The 22,889-nt window shown below is 37.0% G+C and overlaps 1 protein-coding gene and 1 long non-coding RNA gene across 4 annotated transcripts in view; both read left to right on the forward strand.

Annotated features, from left to right (window-relative positions):
* Nucleotides 1-22,889, forward strand: part of LOC127504122 (uncharacterized) — a 1,137,365-nt gene that overhangs the window by 62,212 nt on the left and 1,052,264 nt on the right. The gene's annotated exons all lie outside the window — the stretch shown is intronic.
* LOC127504097 (glucocorticoid receptor-like) overlaps nt 1-22,889 on the forward strand; it is a 78,441-nt gene that overhangs the window by 41,040 nt on the left and 14,512 nt on the right. For 2 of the 3 annotated variants that reach the window (XM_051878526.1, XM_051878527.1), the window contains exons 3-5: nt 10,330-10,496; nt 14,718-14,744; nt 22,362-22,478. In XM_051878526.1, coding sequence (XP_051734486.1) covers nt 10,330-10,496; nt 14,718-14,744; nt 22,362-22,478 — 311 coding nt within the window. The remainder of the gene's footprint in view (nt 1-10,329; nt 10,497-14,717; nt 14,745-22,361; nt 22,479-22,889) is intronic. The other variant, XM_051878528.1, reaches the window with a different exon arrangement.

Raw genomic sequence — 22,889 nt, forward strand, 5'->3', positions numbered from 1 at the left:
TCAGTGAAGGTAATGTACAATTTTTTTTTTTTTTTTTTTTTAGGTCACACTGTGTGGTAATGAATGACAAATGGTGTCATATTTAGTTGCAATAGCAGCCATTCTTTTTCCAGCATGAGATCTCAGTGTTTTGTTGGCAGTCTATGTGGAAATTAGTGGTAATGAGAAACATAGCAAGTTTGGCTAATCATGCTTTATTGGCCAAGGAGATTAACAAAAAACATGCAAACATCAACATGAGCAGAAGTAGAAGTTCTTTTCTTTGGAGAGTTCTGTATTGGCTGCTGTTATTGGGAATTTGTTTACAGCTAGCTACAGTACCGAAGCATATATATTAGTACTATATCTAGCATTCTTGTAGCTCAAACAGTAGAGCATGTTGCTTGCAACGGCAAGGTTGTGGGTTCGATTCACAGCATACCTTGAATGCAAAGTATGTCGCTTTGGATAAAAGCGTCTGCCAATGCAGAAACGTAAATTTTGATTATCGGCTAGTATTAGAGTTATTAATGTATTGTATCAGTCAATATTAGATATCTACTGAACAGTATTGTATATTTATTTGAGCATTCTCATTTCCCTTATTTAGATTATCTTTGCCATCATCTAATGCTCACTTAAAGTTAATCAGTAACACTTCTCAAAAAATGTTCCATTTGTTAACATCAGTTAACTACATTGGATAGCATGAAAAATACTTAAACATTTACTAATACATTATTGAAATCAAAGGTGGCATCTGTTAATATTATTTAATGGACCTGAGCTAACATGTCACTAATTTGTTGACTTTTGAAAACCAAGTTCATTTTTTACCAGAAAAGGAGAGGTTTTAATGCGCAAAATTGTTTTTATTGTCTCTTATAACAAAAAATTAAACTCAGGAAAATGCAGATCCTGTTGTAAATAGTGAAAAATCACTTTTTAAAGCTGTTGTTTTATTATTACTCCAGATTTTGACTCATTAATAAATACTGTAAGAAATATATTGCTTGTTTTTGTTAGTTTTAGGGACCTTTTTGTAAAGTGTTACCAGTTAATCTTTAACAGCACAAATAATTTCATTACACAGCTACATGTAATATTTAGCAAATCTCAAAATTAAAATTCAACATTTACAGTTATTGATTTTAGTGTTTAGTACTTTATTTTTAATTTCTTTAGACAGAATATTGTAGAATTTCAGCATTGTTGTCTGTCAAATATAATTTAAAGGAATAATTCATCCAAAAAAAAAAAAAGGTCCATTATGGAGATAAAAAATACCTTAAGAGTGCAAAGAGGAATGAAAGAAAAATCTGCATGTATGTTTTTGATTTTCTATGGGTGGATGAATTAGATAATCCCATGATCTGTGCGACCTCCTTTTTATTTTTCATGTGTAGCAGGATTGGCCGAGCTCAAGCTTTGCAAGCACAGCCATAGTGGCAGTTTAGATATTATATAAGCGCCTCAGAGCTGCAGAGAGAGTAAAGGGAGGAAGAGAGGGCAGGGCTCTGCAGCTGAAGAAAACAGTTTCTCCGATACACTCTTTCAGTGAGACTCGTGAGAACTCTTTTCACTCAAAGGGCCAAAGAACTGATGTGTTCTCCTCAGGGGATGTCGAATGCTAGGCCCTTCGCTCTATCAGGACACATGTGATATGGATGTGACATCGGCTAGACTACAGTGAACGTTGTACCCAGGGCTTTACATTTTTGTTAAGGAGCATTCATGACCATTTTTAAAGGCAGAGTCAGAGTTCATTTTTTTTAAGACAAAAACACTGAAGAATTGTAGGATACACCCATGGCCACATCACCGCTGATAGACGGCAGCTTTCAAACGCTTCCGCTTTCCAGACGCTTTCAAATGCTCCCATGCATTGATCATTGCAGCCAATCACAGACATACCTGTTGAGCGTGTGAACACAATGGCCAATCAGAGGTGTTTACGAATCTACTCAACAGTGCTCAAGATGCTAGAGAGAAATGGTATTGTCACATTTTTAAAATTTCAGTACCGACTTGGTCCCAAAAATGTAATAATCAATAATGTTTAAGAACAAATTTGACCAGTTATTTCGTTTATTTTTTTCTCTCGCCAGCGAACACTAGACTGCCAAAACCATCAGGCTGAGTGCTACCAGGAAATACAGTCTGAAAGCCTGTAATAAACACTAAAAGTTGGAAATAAATTATGTATTACAGGGAATCGTGATTAATGCGTTTCTAATCACTCACTTATAAGGTCTCCCAAGCTCCATTCTGGTTTGTTCAGTTCCAGCTCATCAGTCACCGTTCAAGTGGAAGTGAGAGAAAACACTCTGACAAAAACCTCCAGTTTTAAAAGAATGTGCTCCTCGCTGCAGTCAAGTTCTCTCTAATGGGATTCGATGTGTCATAAGTGCTGCAAACAAGTTCCTTTCAGGCTTTTTTGGTGTCAGTTCCCGCTCACTACACTCACCGGTCCTGTTTTTTAAAGAACCGTTCCTCGCTGTATTAAATTTCAAAGTTCTCTCTCCTTTCCACTTCAATTTTCCACACATTCCTGTCACGAACATAGATTGGCGAAGAAAAAAAAAATGGTGATATATATAGTACTAAAAGTGGTTCTTTGGCTCGTAATCATAGGGGAACCACTTTAAGTGCTGTATAGCACCAGATCTTGGTGCTTCAGTGGTTCTTCACTGGTTCTTTGGGATGACTGAGTTGCTATATAGTACTGCTACTGTATACAGAACCTGTTAAGCCCCTGTATGGTTCTTCAGCGGTTCTTCAGTGGTTCTTTGGGGTGGTTAAGGTGCTATATAGCACCACTGCGGTACAGAGAACCTGTTAAGCCCTTTTAAAGGTTCTTTACAAGCCAAAGAACCACAGTTGTTGCTGTTTAGCACCATTTTTGTTAAAGAAATAAATTGCGATATGGCACCTCTTATGGGTTCTACATAGCATCATTTGACAAAGGTGCTGTAGAGCACCTTTAAAGATTTGGTGCTACATAGCACCAAAAGTGGTTCCCCTATGATTACGAGCCAAGAACCAGTTTTAGTGCTATATAGCAGTGTACTCAAACTCCTGTATTCACTGTGAAACACCCGTTGTGCTTCAAATGCACTCCATAATGCATTGCATACTACAGTACAAACTGTAATACATAAATATAGTAGATTAGTGTTGAAAATGGCCTGTAAATTAACAGCAGTTGCTTACCATGTAGAATATTGCCCAGAATGCATTGTTTTCTACAGTACATTACTCTTTTAATAGAAAACAGTATGTTACTGTCAGAATTTGGCCTTTTTTTTTTTTAGTTTTTTTTTTTTTTTTTTTTTTTTTTTTTCAAACCATGAAACTTTTTTTAAAAGTTTAAAGATTTTTAACTTGACACACCCCCTTAAAAATGCAATGCTCATGGTGTTAGACAGTGAAAAACTGCATAATTGGGAAGCTTTTAATTCTAATCGTACTACATAAATTCATGCGTTTTGATCTGGCTGTCATGTCTGCCCAATAATATTCCACATTTGCACACATTTCCACTTGCAAATGTGAAATGCTTGCACTGCATCTTTGCACTTTACAGCCATTGGAGTTGTGATTAATGGGACGTATCAGGAATTTTGTGTAGCAACATGACTGTTATGAAACTAGCCTTTCCTGTTGGACGAGCATTCTCAGCGATAACAGCCCCTCCGTTTCTCATTTGTATTGTTAGCATATTTTATTTACCACTTACCCACATTATTCATGGACTTGCTTTCGAGAATGAAGATAAAGGAGTCCTGCAGAAGGATTCTCAAATTGTAATGGGGTTCAGAATTGCAGTTTTGTGTGTAATAGTTGTAAAATCTTCTCATATTGATTTACAACATTTTTTTTTGCACATTAGCAAGTTGGTTAAGGGATTGCTTGGATCAGACAGTGTTGGTTAAGGGATTGCTTGGATCAGACACTTTGTTGGTTAAGGGATTGCTTGGATCAGACACTTTGCCTCAGGCAAAAGGTTAATGTGATTATAATTCATTGAACTCATGGCTCCTACATGTGTCTAATACTTCAGAGCATTGTGTTTGAGAGGAGAGGCACGTTTCTGTGAATGCAGCAACTGTATGCCACATGTCGGATCCAATTTCTCAAATACTCATTTGGCAGTTTTGGTAGATGTTTAGCCTGGGAAAATGTTTCAAAATGTTCCTCTTCAAAGGATGTCTCAGGTCGCTGAGGAGCGTGTGTACGCGTCTGTATCTGTCAGTGTGCACTTGGTTCTGGGAGAAGAGTATCTTTTAACGTCTTGCTGAGAGGAACATCTCCAAAAATAAATAGTAAAGGAGAAAGAAGCGCCTTGTATACGAGCTGGGGATCCCATGTAATGCAACCTTGTTACTCTAGCATTTGGGTGAATATAGTTTGCATTTTTCATTAAACTCAGATATTCATGATCGGAATCGTATCCCTTTAATGGACACAAACAAAATATAAGATTATTCTCAGATAGGGTAGAGTTGCACATTATACTGTAACACTTAAATTATAAAGAAGACTCAAATAGACTCAGTAATAGTTCATAAATGCATCTAAATCGGCAAACTTTTTGCTTGGTGACATTTTATTTATTTATTTAAATTCGTACTACAGATATACCATGCTATAAACTATAGGCTATAGTACAATGTCCATTGTATATATACCATCATCTATTTCAATGTTAAGGTATACCATAGATGATTACATGCTTTACAAATTAAATGTATTTCATCTCATTTAATCAACAATGAATTGGAATAGAAACATAACTACATCATTAAAAATGTTGATTTAATATCTGCCTTATGTGCCATTTTAAATGTTTGTATACAACTGTTTTTATTAAAATAAATTGGATTTGAACTGTTGTTAATTTTAACCTTTAATATTATAGTAATGTAGCTAGTTGAGAGGTTGTTTTCCTTAAGAATAACTGACAAATCCTATACCAGTCAATACAAATCCACAAAAAGCTGTATTGAAACAAATACATTCAAAATCGGAATCGAATCCATTTGTGAAATCTGTCAATACCAAGCCCTAATAAAGCGATTAGATCACAAGATATTGATATACAATCCCATGATCCTGTCCATTGAATTCTAGCCTATATTAATACAGCAAGTTGCAATGTTTACCTAGCTATTAGCATTATTAGCATTAGCAACATTCTTGATATGAAACGAAAGAAAACAAAGAAAAAGGTAAATATTAATTGTTAGCAGAATATTTTCTTCTACACCATTCCTAATGAAGCTGTAATTTAATCAAAAAGTGTGAAAACTTTATTTCATTTTGTTTAATTAGGATACATAAAATGTTTGCTATGAAATGTCGTTTCAATTATTGTCCTTTCCACCAAAGAAAATTACAAACTCAATACATAATTTACACTGCTACAAATTAAATGAACTAGTGAGATTGTGAAAGTGTTTTAAGGGAGTTTATTTTCTAAAATTCTACACATATAAAGAAACACATATACTGTCATAGTGGCCTATGTTCAGCCCTCAGAGCCTTACTATTAGAACGCAATGAAGCGTTCAGTCTGGAAAGTGCTTCAGAGCTTTACGGAGGCACAAGTGCATTTGCATTTTTCACCATCACTGGTGCCAAAACACTTCAGTAGTTCGTAGTTAAAGATTTTAAGTGTTTAGTTAGCTCAGTACTAGGTTATGATCATATCATTTTTCTGCTCAGCCTGCAAACAAGTAGGCGGCAACTAATTGCTGAGGTTACTGAACTGCATTCTCATGATGTGGAGCTGTGTGTGTTAGTGCCGAGAAGGTCTCAGATTCTCAAAGGACTGTTGTGCAAGCAGAGAGCAGAAGGAAATATATCAAGAAGAAGACAGACAGTCAGACACCACCTGCTGGATGGAGCTCAAATCGACATCCCAGAAATCCCGCAGGGGAGAATCAACAAACCCTGCAGGCGCAACCTCGATTTGGCAGCGTCTGACTATAACTCTTGGTATTAGAAGCATTTCTAGATTGTGTCGCAGTATAATATTACTGCATACAATCCAACAAAAGTATACTACGCAATTTAGAAAATGACAGACCCGGTACAATCTAGGGTTGTCAGGATACCCTAAACATTATTCTTACCGCATGACACCTGCTAAAGCATCACAACACCATTGGACGAGCTATTCCTTATACAGAATGTATTCTGCTGTTAAAAAAGAATATTATTATTATAATTACATGTGGGTGGAATAACCAAAATCTTAAAATTAATTTATCTTAGTAAAGTAAGAAATTTAATCCACTGAATGAAATAGTTTGCAAATGAAAATCTAATTTGATTCTTTTTTCTTTTTATTTGGAGCTTGATTGATGCAAACCAAAATATCTGATTCCTAATAAGTCTTGCGTCAGTGCAGAAACATGCACCATAAGCATTGCAGTCCTTGTTTAGTATTTTTATGTTACTGCTGACATAACTTTGTTTAAAATATGAGCAAATAATATTAGTAGTGTACATAAATGTCACATGTGGCTGTAATGAAGTGCACAATGAAAGAGATAGAGAACAAAAACAGTCTTTAAAAAAAATAAAAAAAGGAACACTCAGGAGATCGCAAGAGAATACATAACACATCCACGTTACATGAAGACAATACCGGACAAAGGGACAGAATGAAACTCAGGGCTTAAATACATGGAGAGGGTAATCAAAATGAACAGAAACAGGTGTGAGGGACTAATTAACAAGGAAACTAACTAGGAACTCAGACAGGTAAAACAGGGACAGAACACAGTGAAATCAAACATTCACGTTACAATAAAGTGGTAGTTGAAGCGTTTTCATAATAGTACCTTTTGAAAACTACTGTTTTTCTGGTTAATTTAACTCTAATTTTGTTTGTGTCATTATGTAGCAAAGCTGGTATTAATACTCCCATTAATTTTAAATTTTAATACCATTAATGGTTTATTGAATTGAATAACATTAATAGATAATAAAAAATATACAATTATTCACACATAAGCACACTTTAATAGTTCATATGTGAAAAGCAACCGTTTTGGAGAGACTTTTACTATTTAGGATTAATTTCAAGTCACAGTATGTAAGTTTCGCTGCTAGGGGTCGCTTATTCAAAACAATAACATAGGTGTAGCTTGATGACGTAATGAATGAGCGTGGAATCATGGGAGATGTTGTCTTCACCTCCACAGCTGATGGAAAGCAATCTGACGTGACTGATCATGTTCATGGATGAGCTAATGTATTATTAGTTTTATTAACATTACTGTGGTATGACGCAGAGCTGGGCCGAGAACCTAGGACATTTTACGCTGCTGTTTTTGTTATGCTTATATGCCGCGGTCGGCCGCTGATGCTCCTTTCTTTTTTTTCTTTTTTATTTAACATTTCACAGTTACATTTAGCATCCACCTCCTCCTTCCCTGAACTTGGACTTTGTTACTCTTATGTTTAATCAATTAAATTCACTTTTTTGATTTAATGCTAATGAAACTGCTGAATTACTACTCATACAGGTCACTTTATTTGACGAATTAAAGTTGTGGGGTAACGCAGCTCTATTTTACTCGGTCAAAACAATCATACTAAAAATACATTTGAGTGTGTTGAAAGTTAAGTTATAACATTACTGGTATGGCTGGCATGAGACACTTGTTGCACATCGCAGTAAGCTAGATCAATATTAGAATATCATTAACAAAAGCTGGATGGCTTGTGTTGTTAAATGGCATGCAATTCATTTTAAAATATATTGTATGGTGGAGAAAATGCTGTATTACTGTTACTACAAATAAAGCTCTTTCTAATTATGCTATGTTAGCCACCTGACAAAATAGTGTCGTCTCTGAGGCATGGTACTAACATGTTACTTGCGGTAAATCAAGAAAACAAGAGATTCAAACTTATTAGACTAACTGTGTTGAGCTATATAACAATGATTAGTTTGCTGTCGATAAAGGTATCCAAACAGTTGCTCACCTGTCTAATAAAACACATAAGCGTCTTTGGTGTTTCCATGGTTTCTACGGAAGTAAAACTGGAAATCGAGGGGAATGCGGATATTGACAGGCGACGCAATGACACGAAGTGTTACACTGGTCAAAATTGCTGATTTCTCTGGATTTAAACATTGATGGAAACATTTGGGGTAATGTGAGTACACAAGTCAGCAAAATATATAACATTGTTCTAGTGGACATTTTAGTCCAAAAATCTTACATATTGTGCCTTTAAGATTTATTGTAGGATTTATTAGGGCTTATTATTTTTCTTACTATTGCTGCAGATTTGGAAACCAGTATTTCATAGCCATACACGTGTTTATCCAGACCTTTGCTGGGAAATAACTGTAGAACTCTAATTGAACACTGCTGGTTTATGGAAATAGATGCTTCCAAAAGATCCAACATATTTAATCTCATCAGAAACATTAGACACAGTCCACTGATTGTTAATCATTTGTTATTCACAGGTTGTTATTCAAACGTTAGTGGAAATGATTACACATACATGTCAGTTGTACTGAATTGCAGTACATCGTGAGTGATTTTGGCTGACATGAAATGTCCAGGCTGCCTCGCTGGTTTATAACCAGTGTCATCTTTCTAGTGACCCCTCTGGTCTAACTGCAGACCTAACTTTAGGTCAGACTTGTTGGGCTTGAGAATACAAGCATTCTTGGGAGCTAAACATGGGGCCTGGTATTACAGTATTCTGAAACCTGAAACCCTTATTCCAACTGGTGTCGTTTTTTAAATGGGTGTGAAGCTATTACTCACTTGTAACAATGTATTTCTCTCCTCCGAATAGCCTGTCGATCAGCTGACATATGGCTTAATGCGTTCATGCATATGGGAGCTAAATATGGCAGCCTGTGGCATGTTGGCTAACCTGTAAGACAGTTCTGGTTACATGAGAAGGTGTCAGGGATTTGTAATACCAAAAAGCAGATCATCAAAGAGGTAAACCAGCACAAATGAAGCTCAATCGGGAGAGTGAAATTGCTCCAACAGTTGTTGATGACCAGTGGCACTATTCCGGCAATGATTATTAGCTGTCCTGAGCATCTCCTGCCAGCTAATTAGTGGTATTAACCCTCAGATGGCGTCATGTGGAAGGCTGGAATATAGCCTTTGCACCGATCGACCAGCCAGGCATTGGATTGGGCCAATTTCCTGCATGATCGGCGACCGGCTGGAAAGTCTCACGTTTTATAGTGCTTGTATTGCGCACAATTTTAGTCATTCCTGCAGGTTTCGCATTCACACCACAAGCCGCTTCTCATTGTCAAACAGCTTGTGAGTCACAACTAGTACCAAAATGAGTGGCTGACTGCACTTAAACAGTCAAATACATACAAAATTATGTCAAAATGCCCATCTTGGTGAGTTATCAGTTAAACACAGTCAGATTTGGAACAGTAAATAGTTGAGAAAGGGAATGCAGGTTGTGTAACAGTATATTGGGTCTGTGCAATAAACTCTTAAAGTGACAGCAGTCTAATATTTCTGCTTCTGTCTGTCATGTTAATCAAAGAACAAAAGACAAAGAAAATTATGTTCTGCTCTTGACTGAATAAGTTTTATAATTTTAATTGTAAGCATTAATCTGTATTTAATTTTTACAATGAAGACTAGTGTTATTTTACATTTGATTACTTTAATTTCTGTAGTATTTCTTACCTGAATAAAAACCTACTTAACCTGAAAAACTTTCAACAAAAAATCTGAAATTGTAATCTGCCAACAAAATTGCAATCAGAGCATCTCTAAAATATATATATATATATATATATATATATATATATATACACACACACACACACACACACACAATGAAATGGTTTAGCTTTTCAGGTAGTTTGTGCCGTCTGCTTTAACTTTTCTGGATTTATGATTTAATACAAATTTATCAAAAAGGTGGTAATCAAATAAAGGCATAAAATGGTTTAATTAATTAACTCAATAATTTTACAGTGATGATGAAGGATTCTTTTATTTTATTCTTCCAACATTACTCAAATACAAATGACCTTACAGTTCTTACTCAGTTGTTGCTTTTGGAATGATGGTGGTTGTCTGGTTTTTGTCTATTGACAAAAAATGTGTGTATTTAGGATAGCAAAATAAGTAGGCTAATCAATTATACAGCGGAAGGAGAAAACACTTCCCATTTCTTGTTTCGGACAATCTTTAGTGGTGCAAATTCACCTGAAAACCAATTTTAAATACTTTGTTGGGTGGCCACTTGATGTCCAATGTGAAATCTGGGTCTTGGGTTGATTGTATCTAATTTCATTTCATTAAACTTTGTTTCTTTGTATTCTAGCTCTTTGGCCAGGCCTGAATTGAGCAGTTCCAGTCCATCCGGATCAGTCAAGCCCAGTGGAAACGGCCATAAGATCTGCCTGGTGTGCTCAGATGAGGCCTCTGGATGTCATTATGGTGTGCTCACCTGTGGCAGCTGCAAGGTTTTCTTCAAAAGAGCCGTAGAGGGTGAGCCTGCAGGATGTACACATACTACTTCATCTTTTTGTTTTTTTTTTTTTTTTTTTTTTGACAGAAGGGCTGAGTCAGTGGGCTAATAAATGCTTTGATTCTCATTTTATTATACAGTGAACAACAAAGGAATTGCATGTAGTGTCAGGTTGTCCTGTTGAATCAATTTTGAATAGCATTCGATGGCATATGACGGCATATGGACACTCAAAATTGAGTTTTGTTGATTTTACTCCATGTCTGTTAGGGCATCCATGTTAAAAGTGTGATTATTTTTAAAAATAATCTGTATTAAATAATATACATTTTAATTGAGCATTTATTTTATACAATATTTAATGAAAGTTACATAATATAATCAATTAGGGCTGGGTAAAAATACTGATTTCTCATTTTTACGAACCAATATCGATTCTTAAATCCCAAGAATAGATTAGTATTTCTTGTTTTCAGTTGATGAATAAATGGATGTAGCATGCCTCTCATCCAATAAATCACATTAAGCTTTGTGCTTTGTTAGTTTTGATATGAAACAAAGTCTCAGATTTCAAATTCTGTCCATTTTATTAAGAAATTAAAAAAATAAACCATTTTGGCGCTGTTTAATGTGGCCTGACGATCACTGTAGCACCTCAGTTCATGCTGACTCATCATCTCCTCTGAGTTAATACCAGTTATAGCGCAAAATAAATATGAATGAAAATCTGAAGGTATCTTATCTCATGTAATCACTTGATCAGTGTTTCAACCGCGGAAAGACATCAATAAAATAGCTTGTAAACAATGTCACTTAACATGACATTTCCTCAGGAAAACCATATTCAGAGACTATAAACTCATTAGTCAGCTCTAGAGAAAAGCATTTTGCTAAATAGGTGCACCATATTCAATATAATTTTTAATGTTCTTCAATATTTAATGTATGTTTGAATAAATCTGTCAAGTTTTTATGACAGCCAACATTTTAATGTTTATAATTCAAAAAACATTGGAATAGAAATATAATTATGTAATTGTAAATTTAGTATTATAAACTTTATTATTATAAAAACTTCCTTGAGTGTCATTTAAGAGTTTGTATACAAATCTGTTCATTTTAAGCTTCAATATTATAGTAATGTAGTACAAAATTGACTCCCATGTATAGTTTACAGTATTAGTTGAGAGATTTTTTCCCTTGAGAAAATTTTGCCATGTACAATACCTGATATATATCCAAAATAATCAGTATCGAATCAAATCAAATCAAATCGTGAAATTTGTGTCAATACCCAGCCCTAATAATCATTAATGGTATTATTGTATACTGCCCAGTGAATGTATATGCATTAATTCTAATATCCAAAGGTGTGGATTTATTATTGCGATCATTTTGTAAATCACTCAATAGGTGGTCATAAGTAGCCATTTCCAGCTTGTGCTTGAAAGCATGAGTAGCTCATTTACAAGGTAACCCAAAAATCTAAAAACATTAGTGAAAAAAATAGAGTGAAAAGTTGGGAAAAAAAGGCAATTCTACAAGTGGAATCTGATGTCATTCAGCATGATTTCAGAAGGTTCCCAAGGGCTTTTTGTGCTTCAATGAAAGAAGGAACATGTGACCTTTAGTAAAAAGCAGTTCACATGGTCAGTGTCAGAATTAGTGACCTAGAAACTGTGCAGAATCTGAAATATTTCTCATTTACTCAGACTTCTGAAGCCCACTGCTTTTTTTTTTTTTAATTGAAACACCTACATCAACACTGTGTACTGAGTGTGACCTTAATCTATTTCCTTTGAGTAATTTCTGTGTGATCTACTCCATCGGTCACAGTGTTCTGTAAACCTCAGTAAACAGATGATCAGGTTTGCCTCAATTAATCACAGAAGGAAGGGAAAAAAACATTGTGAAAGTGTGGTTTCCTGCCGAGGTGCTACCTTGAAATGAGATATTTCTTTAGAGTTGTTGCACAGAATGGGTCTAGAAAAAGAGCATGCAGCAATAAAGCATGTGTGCTTGGCTCCCTGACAAAATACCCTCCTGTTTTAACACATGCTCCATCCGAAAACTGAACTACAGGGCACCTGCATAATATTCACTACAATATCTGCTCCTTTGGCTTCCTCCACCATCTATTCTCTGAAGAGCACAAAAATAGGATTACAAAAGTAAAATCCAATTCATTTTCTCCACAGACTAATTAGATTATGTATAAACCTTTCGGAACAGACCTTCCATGTACTCAGAGGTTGAAGAGATGGTGTTTCTGTAGAAGCTATTATCATTTCAGTAGTATTAATAAGAAACTATGGTTAATAGCCACAGTCCTTGTGGAGAACTACATTACCCATAATCCTGAAGAAAAACCCACCAATTAGAAAAGTATTTTGTGACTTTGTGGAGTCAAAATATTCTGTTTTAAACATAAAAATCAATGATTCCAAGTCAGTAGTTCCTTGTTGTACTGATGCTTCATGGGATGTGTAGTTCATTGCTTCATAAAATAAGTAAACAGTCTTGTCTTTTTTTTTTTTTTTTGCTTTTTTTTTTTTTGCTTGAAATTAATTTTGAAGATGATTGATTTTGAGTCATGGCTTCAAATGCTTAACTAAAGATTTTTAAACTATTAGTTCACTTCAGACTTATAATTTCCTGATAATTCACTCACCCCCATGTCATCCAAGATGTTTATCCCTTTCTTTCTTCAGTCGAAAAAAAATTAAGGCTTTTGAGGAAAACATTCCAGGATTTTTCTCCATATAGTGGACTTCACTGGGGTTCAATGGGTTGAATGTCCAAATGTCAGTTTCAGTGCAGCTTCAAAGGGCTCTACACGATCCCAGACGAGGAATAAGAGTCTTATCTAGAGAAATGGTTGGTCATTTTCTAAAAAAATAAAATTCATATACTTTTTAACCTCAGATGCTCATATTGCACTGCTCTGTGATGCGCCACGCATTACATGATCACGTTGTAAAGTTCACGCGTGACGTAGGTGGAAGTACCGCGGTGGGGTGAAAAACTCCATCTCATTTTCTCCTCCAACTTCAAAATCATCCGACATCGTTGTTTTACCTTTTTTTGTAAAGGGCGTTTGACTTAGTCTTTGCACGTTCCCTTTGTAAACACTGGATCAGTACTTCCGCCTATGGTAGCCATTAAAGTCCACTATATGGAGAAAAATCCTGGAATGTTTTTCTCAAAAACCTTAATTTCTTTTCGACTGAAGAAAAAAAGACATGAACATCTTTGATGACATGAGGGTGAGTAAATTATCAGGAAATTTTAATTCTGAAGTGAACTAATCCTTTAAGTAAACAGTCTTATCTTTTTTTGCTTCAAATTAATTTTGAAGCTGATTGATTTTGAGTCATGGCTTCAAATGTTTAATTGAAGATTTTTAAATTAATACTTGAGAAACAAGGCTGCTAAAGGCATTTCTTTATAGTGCCAAGTACATTTGTAAAAAATGAATAAATAAAAAAACAAAATAACGTAATTCTAATTTAATAAAAAATGAAACTTTTGAGCTACATAGAGTCTAGAAATTACCTTATTCTGTATGGTATAATACCAATGTCCATGGTCAAAATTACTTTGTTGTTGGATATGAACCCTGCGGAATAACGTATGCTATATTTAAAGTCCCATTAGTTGTTTGTTGATGATCAATAAATAACTTTCATAAAGATTTGCATTACTAACCGTGAGCTTATTAACACATGACCACCCATGTTTTTATATCAACACATACAGTATTTAGTAATCAGCAACTTGGCTTGCCTTTATGAAGGAAAGAACAAGGTAAAGAACCAACTGCAACAACTGACGAATGACAAATCACTTGGATTATATTTCTGATAGTAATCCTCAAATATTATTTGTCATGTTGCACAGTATTGTAGCATTTAGAGTGACTAAGAAACTAATTGTATGGAAATAGGTTTTGTAAAATAACTGTTTTTGTGGCAAGAAGCCTTGACATTGAACTTCAGGGGGAAAAAAGAATATGGCTTCTTAATGCGAAAATAACAGATATGAATGTGTCCTGCATAGAGGATTCTTCATATTGTAAAATTCATAGCTAAACAGAAATGAATGGCTTCCGCTAACCAACGTCATTTTTGTCAACAAAGTGTCAGCATGAACTGAGCTGTGTTTTCAGCACTTGATACATTTTTATCTGTTATTTTTGTTTTTCTTCCCTGATTTCTTCGGTTGCTCTGGCAATGGTGAAGGATGGAGAGCACGGCAAAACACAGATGGTAAATAAATTCACCTTAAATAATGCTTTTGCTAACAGTTTCATTCGCCCCACAATGCACCTGTGATAAAATGCTTTTGTTTAATAATTTATAGTAGTATCACTGGCACGATGAAACACAATTATTAGAGCGGGAAAATAAATCACCCACAGGCACTGTCAGAAATTGATTGTTAGCTGGACTTATTTATGAATATTGTACTTGATTTTCAGGGGCTTTTTTACTGTTATATGGGCGTTTTTTCATTCCAACCAACACAAAACACAATTTAAATAAATTCTCAATTGTTATGCCTCAGTTATGGCCATTATACAGTATCTCACAGAAGTGAGTACACCCCTCACATTTTTGTAAATATTTTCATTTAAATATCTTTTCATGTGACAACACTGAAGAAATGACTCTTTGCTACAATGTAAAGTAGTGAGTGTACAGCTTGTATAACAGTTTAAATTTGCTGTCCCCTCAAAATAACTCAACACACAGACATTAATGTCTAAACCGCTGGCCACAAAAGTGAGTACACCCCTAAGTGAAAATGTCTAAATTGGGCCCAAAGTGTCAATATTTTGTGTGACCACCATTATTGTCCAGCACTGCCTTAACCCTCTTGGGCATGGAGTTCACCAGAGCTTCACAGGTTGTCGCTGGAGTCCTCTTCCACTTCTCCATGACGACACAGAGCTGGTGGATGTTAGAGACCTTGCGCTCATCCACATTCCATTTGAGGATGCCCCACAGATGCTTAATAGGGTTTAGGTACCCTCAGCTTCTTTAGCAAGGCAGTGGTCATCTTGGAGGTGTGTTTGGGGTTGTTATCATGTTGGAATACTGCCCTGCGGCCCAGTCTACGAAAGGAGGGGATCATGCTCTGCTTCAGTATGTCACAGTACATGTTGGCATTCATGGTTCCCTCAATGAACTGTAGCTCCCCAGTGCCGGCAGCACTCATGCAGCCCCAGACCATGACCTCCCACCACAATGCTTGACTGTAGGCAAGACACACTTGTCTTTGTACTCCTCACCTGGTTGCCGCCACACACGCTTGACACCATCTGAACCAAATAAGTTTCCAGTTCTTAAGGTTCCAGTAATCCATGTCCTTAGTCTGCTTGTCTTCAGCAAACTGTTTGCGGGCTTTCTTGTGCATCATCTTTAGAAGAGGCTTCCTTCTGGGATGACAGCCGTGCAGACCAATTTGATGCAGTGTGCGGCGTATGGTCTGAGCACTGACAGGCTGACCCCCCACCCCTTCAACCTCTGCAGCAATGCTGGCAGCACTCATACGTCTATTTCCCAAACACAACCTCTGGATATGACGCTGAGCACGTGCACTCAACTTCTTTGGTCGACCATAGCGAGGCCTGTTCTGAGTGGAACCTGTCCTGTTAAACCGCTGTATGGTCTTGGCCACCGTGCTGCAGCTCAGTTTCAGGGTCTTGGCAATCTTCTTATAGCCTACGTCATCTTTATGTGGAGCAACAATTCTTTTTTTCAGATCCTCAGAGAGTTCTTTGCCATGAGGTGCCATGTTGAACTTCCAGTGACCAGTATGAGAGTGAGAGCAATAACACCAAATTTAACACACCTGCTCCCCATTCACACCTGAGACCTTGTAACACTAACGAGTCACATGACACTGGGGAGAGAAAATGGCTAATTGGGCCCAATTTGGACATTTTCACTTTTGTGGCCAGCGGTTTAGACATTAATGTCTGTGTGTTGAGTTATTTTGAGGGGACAGCAAATTTACACTGTTATACAAGCTGTACACTCACTACTTTACATTGTAGCAAAGTGTCATTTCTTCAGTGTTGTCACATGAAAAGATATAATAAAATATTTACAAAAATGTGAGGGGTGTACTCACTTCTGTGAGATACTGTATGTAAAATCAGCATCAAATTAAATACACAAGATATCATAACACAATAAACACTCTGCTAAAATATATATTTGAAATAATTGGCGGGCACATGTGTTTGATTACATCAATCCTACTAACCTAGGCTTAAGTGTTTCCTTTATGTTTTTGTTTTTGATCAAAAACCACTTTATGTTAGCTATAACAGCAGTCGCCTCTGATACAGTAAATATTTTTTGAAATAAATAAGTAGGACTTACAATGATAAGTTGATTTCTGACTCTGCTCACAGGCATGTTAACTGCACTAGTTATTAGTCACTAGTTTGCATTCTGATAATCATCATAGTTGCACTTCACTTGATTTTGCTTGCACCACAGTTAGTGCCTCCGAGTTGCTGTATGACTATATTTGCATTGCATTTGGTTTTGTTGATGTGTTACCATGACTAATGGGAAGACACTTGAGTCAGAGTGCTTCAGGCCTGCTAAACATGTTTGAACGTGACATTATTGTTTTATTTAAACGTTTAATGAAAAGAAGGCTTAGGGTGCCAAGCAGTGGTCTGGAGGATGAAGATAAGCTAAATTGTCTTTTGTGCACTTTTCCTTGAATTTGCTTCAAGCCTAGTTGAAAGGCAGACAGAAATGGATTTCTAAGCTCTATTTATCAGGGAACCAGCTATGTTGGTGATGGATGTGAAGTATAATATAGGCAGGCTAATTAAGGTGTAATCTAGTTACTGGCCGCTGTCAATGCAGCATCAGACAGGAAGGAGTTGATTGATGATTGAGAGTATTCTCATGCAAAGTATGTGGTTACACTGGACATGAAGTGAATCTAGGAAAAAAAGAAGTGAAAATAAGCTTAATTGAATATATATTATCTGAAGTTTTCTCTATCTTAATGGGTTAGTTCACCCAAAAAAGAAATTTCTGTCATTATTTACTTACCCTCATGTTGTTCCAAACCCGTAAGACTTTTGTTTATCTTCAGAACACAAATTAAGATCTTTTTTGATGAAATTTGAGAGCTTTCTGTCCCTCCATAGACAGCTTTGATGCTTCAGAAAGTTAATAAAGGCTTTTACTCACATACAATATTGCCAAAAGTTTTGGGACACCTGCCTTTACGTGCACATGAACTTTAATGACATCCCATTCTTAATCCGTAGGGTTTATTATGGAGTTGGCCCACCCTTTGCAGCTATAACAGCCTCAACTCTTCTGGGAAGGCTTTCCACAAGGTTTAGGAGTGTGTTTATGGGAATTTTGGACCATTCTTCTAGAAGCGCATTTGCGCATTAATTCATCCCAAAGGTGTTCTATCGGGTTGAGGTCAGGACTCTGTGCAGGCCAGTCAAGTTACCCTCCCCACCAAACTCGCTCATCCATGTCTTTATGGACCTTGCTTTGTGCACTGGTGCGCAGTCATGTTGGAACAGGAAGGGGCCATCCCCGAACTGTTCCCACAAAGTTGGGAGCATGAAATTGTCCAAAATGTCTTGCTATGCTGAAGCATTAAGAGTTCCTTTCACTGGAACTAAGGGGCCAAGCCCAACCCCTGAAAAACATTCCCACACCATAATCCCCCCTCCACCAATTTTACACTTGGCACAATGCAGTCAGGCAAGTACCGTTCTCCTGGCAACCTGCCAAACCCAGACTTGTCCATCAGATTGCCAGACAGAGAAGCGTGATTTGACATTCCAGAGAACACGTCTCCACTGTTCTAGAGTCCAGTGATCACGTGCTTTACACTACTGCATCCAGTGCTTTGCATTGCACTTGGTGATGTGTCCACCAAAGCTTTTTTTCCAGCTGCTAGCATACTTTTCCAATTGTTTTCAATGGAAGCGTTTTTTAAACGCCAGGAGCGTAACGAGGTGCTGAGCGTCTTTTTCACGCTCAAGTGCTGAGAGCTCTGCGTTTTTTACTGGTTGCCTCGAGTTGAAGAATGTTCAACTTTGAGTAAAACGCTGCTCATCACTGTCACTTTTTATTCAGCCATCCAATCAGAGTGAAGAAGGGGCGGGACAAATACAACACTGACCAACTGTCACAACATTCTTGCTGTACAACAACATCAACAAGCAGAGAACGAAACAAAATGGATGAGAAATTAATATTGCTGGTCTCCGAACATACATAGCAAGTACTCTACATTGCGTCAACATTTTAAGTCTGAAACAAATTACCTGCAAAATCAGTTAAGTAACAGTGCCACAGATATTCTGTATAATAGCAACAAAGCGTCTCAACTGAAAAAAAATGTTGCGCTGCCGAAGTGCCCACAGATAGACGTTTTAAGCAGAGCGTCTAGCATTTTCAGCTGGCTAAAAACGCTTTGGTGGACACATGGCCTAAGGCTTGGATGCAGCTGCTTGGCCATGGAAACCCATTCATGTAGCTCTGTACACACTGTTCTTGAGCTAATCTGAAGGCCACACAAAGTTTGGAGGTCTGCAGCTATTGACTCTGCAGAAAGTTGGCGACTTCTGCGCACTGTGTACCTCAGCATGTACTGACCCCGCTCTGTGATTTTACGTGGCCTACCACTTCGTGGCTGAGTTGCTGTTGTTCCCAATTGCTTCCACTTTGTTATGATACCACTAACAGTTGACCGTGGAATATTTAGTAGTGAGGAAATTTCACGAATGGACTTATTGCACAGGTACGGTACAACACTTGAATTCACTGAGCTCCTGAAACTGACCCATTCTTTCACAAATGTTTGTAGAAGCAGTCTGCATGCCTAGGTGCTTGATTTTATACACCTGTGGCCATGGAAGTGATTGGAACACCTGAATTCAGTGATTTGGAGGGGTGTCCCAATACTTTTGGCAATATAGTGTATAAACATTAGTCAGCGAACATAAGCAGAAATTCAAACGAACCTGAATGACGCATGAGAACAAACCAAAACAAAAGAAATTTGGACTAAACCGCTCGATTCATATGGATTAGTTTTCCGATCTCTTTATGAACGTTTAGAAGCATCAAAGTTTGAATTGCGTAGGTTGTCAGCAGAAGGACAGAAAGCTCTCAGATTTCATCAAAAAGATCTTCATTTGCGTTCTGAAAATGAACGAAAGTCTTACAGGTTTGGAACTACATGAGGGTGAGTAATTAATGACATAATTTTCATTTTTGGATGAACAAACCCTTTAATGCATGGTTCCCTAAATGTTTTGGGAATGTTAGTTTTTATTATTAAATATAATGTAAAAAAGCAATTAGAGAACATTCTGTATAGCTTCACACAAAAACCTCCCTGCAATGTTATAGTTACAGAGAAATGGAACAAAGAGGCACGAAAACCGTTTTTAAACTGCAGTGTGTACTTGCCAATTGGATGCTTTGATATGCTTCAAAATGAACAATTCTGCAAGATTGGTCTCTACAGACTGTTGGATGGCATGTTCCCCACACCAAATGGAGGATCCTCAAAGGTCTTTGACTGAGTGCTTGGCAGTAGATTGGTTGAGGTGGCGTTTGATTATTCATCTGTTTTGGCTTTATAGTCTGTAATAATTTCAAGCATTTCTGGCTCAGCGCTTTCAGAAGTTTCGGATTCTCGACTTGTAGAAATGAATAAAGATGTGACAGTTTTGCTTTTTATAATGTGTACAGCATGGAGCTGGAATGGCTTTTTACAGGGATGCTTCACCTAAAACTAAAATTTGTGTCATTACACCATTATTATGTCATCGACACCTTCATGTCATCCAACCCTGTAACGAGAATTGTATTTTTATATATATATATATATATATATATATTTTTTTTTTTTACCTTTTAAGGAGAATTGTATTATTTTTATTATTTCTATGAAACACAACAGGAAATGTTAGGCAGAATATCTCTATCATTTCATTTTTATTACATTTTTCACATTTTTCACCCTAAAGGTTAAAATCATTACTTTTGTTAATCAGGTTTCAGTTTCATAGTGTTACACATTCTTATTTGATTGTCAGTGTCAGTACTGCATTTAAGAGATATGTGATGCAAGACTTGCAACTTTGAAAAGACCATTATATTACGCTCAAGCTACCTTTAGTTACTTTTACCTTTTACCTTTAAGACACTAGTGCCCTGTTTACACCTGATATTAAAGCCCCTTTCACACAGAGATTCCAGAAAATGCAAAGATAATGTGTTGAATTTGTTTCATGCACACTGCCAGTGTGGCTGATCGTATTGGTCGACCCAAACCTCTCTTGTGCATTTTTTTTTTTCTGTTTCGATCATAAACTAGCGCATCGCATACCGTTCCATAATCCGGCGAATGATCTCAGCTTCAATGTCATCATTACGACACACCCCTTATGGCATTGATTACGGCTTTTGTTCACATAGGGTACGTTCCGGGACTGAATGTACAGTGTTACTAGGTCCCCATTATGGGATCGATTCTGCAATCCCGGGACGTGTTTTTGCTTTCACACAGGCACTCTGGCAATTTTACGCTCATTTTCCGGGATCAAGGCGCTGTGTTAAAGGGGCTTAAGATGCGTTTTGGTCGATCGGATCACATGTGAACAACAATAAATGCAGGTGTAAATGGGGTCTAAAACATTTTGAGCTTGTCCACTTTCAACTACTTCCAGAGGTAGTCGAAAACACATTTGACTGGATTGCTTTCATAGTGGAAACGCTCATGTGGTCGAATGCGTTCAAACAGCCGCGAAAGACTCTCCGCCTATTAATGCGTAAACATTATAGGAAGCGCGCTAGCCAGATGGGATTTAAACTTTGTTGGCTGGAGACCCAAGTTTGGTGTGAAGATGAAAAACATACCAAGCACAATTTTCTCTTGCCATTCCTGATTTCTAATACACACTCACAGCGTTCGGCCGGTCTTGTGGCTGTCAGAGCAGAAACAAAAGCTGATGCTCTCCGTGTTTTTCCGTCATCAGATTTGAAAAAACTAATTTACCCACGCATAGACCCTCCCCTCAAAGAAATCAGGACAGAAGTAGTTGAAAGTGGACAGAAGAGACGGATTAAAACACCAGGTGTAAACGGGATTGTGTCTCCCTCGTCCACTTGTGATCTGACTGATCGACTAAAATGCATCTTAATACCAGGTGGAAACAGAGCCTTAGGGCCAGATTTACTAACAGTTTGCACCAGCGCAAACCTCTTTTGGTGTTAAAAACTTGCTGTCAGGATTTACTAAGGACACGCAGTGAAAAATTAGCTCTGAAAAGGCGTGGACACAGTTATTTTTGCGGCTAACCTTATTCCATATGCATTTGTGGGAGTTTCCCTTTCAGACGCAAAATTATTTTTAATAAGGTTTGCGCTAGTCAATTGGTATTTGCGCCATTATTTACCACCCAAAAAAGCACTATTAAACCAGATGCTAATTTGTGCTGCTCTTGGTAGATTTGTGTTGTTCATTATGGAAATGATCCGACTGCGTCTGTGTTTTTTTATTTGCATGTCATCAGTAGATCATGCACAGCACTCCCATCAGCGTTTTTTTGTTTTGTTTTTGGAATTGCGCTCTCACGCAAAATTGCCCTTTTTAATAAATCTGGTCCTTAATTGGTTTGTCACTTTTCCTGATTGTTGATGATCCTACAGCGAAATAAATTCAATCTACTAACAGAGCTTTACTGCTGTAATTACAGCAAAGCATAGTTCAAATCTATCAGTTTTTTTTTTTTTTTTTTTTTTTGTGGTGTAATGCTATAACACCAAACATCAGAGGTGCTCATTGTAATTGTACATCTTTTTTTCCAGGGCAGCACAACTATCTTTGCGCCGGAAGAAATGATTGCATCATCGACAAGATAAGGAGGAAAAACTGCCCGGCATGCCGCTTCCGCAAGTGTCTTCAGGCTGGCATGAATCTGGAAGGTAAGGATGACGAGCGGTTGTCATTTGATTTATATGACCTTTATATGCCACAGCACAGGGGCGCAAGCCAGTAAGCAACCAGAATTATAGATTTCGATTAAATAGCTTTGAAGGAAAAAACTCAATTTTAATATGCTACACTTTTCGCATCAACGATCGAAAAACGTTCAGTTCCAGTATTTTTTTTTTTTAGCGAATATGGATTTTTCTCCTTGTGTTGCATGCATTTTTTCCAGTGCACGTCCTTAAGTAGGTGGTGGAAACACAGTGAGACCAAGGACTGTTTTTTTGCAGATTTTTTTCTCTCATGCACAAAAGATGAAGGAAGGTATAAAATGGCCAAAAGCTTTAAGAGGGCAGCAGTGCCTCAATGACAGCGTGCTGATGTACTTCACAGATATTGGACAGAAT

This window comes from Ctenopharyngodon idella, chromosome 21, assembly GCF_019924925.1.
Source record: "Ctenopharyngodon idella isolate HZGC_01 chromosome 21, HZGC01, whole genome shotgun sequence".
NCBI classification, from domain to species: Eukaryota; Metazoa; Chordata; class Actinopteri; order Cypriniformes; family Xenocyprididae; genus Ctenopharyngodon; species Ctenopharyngodon idella.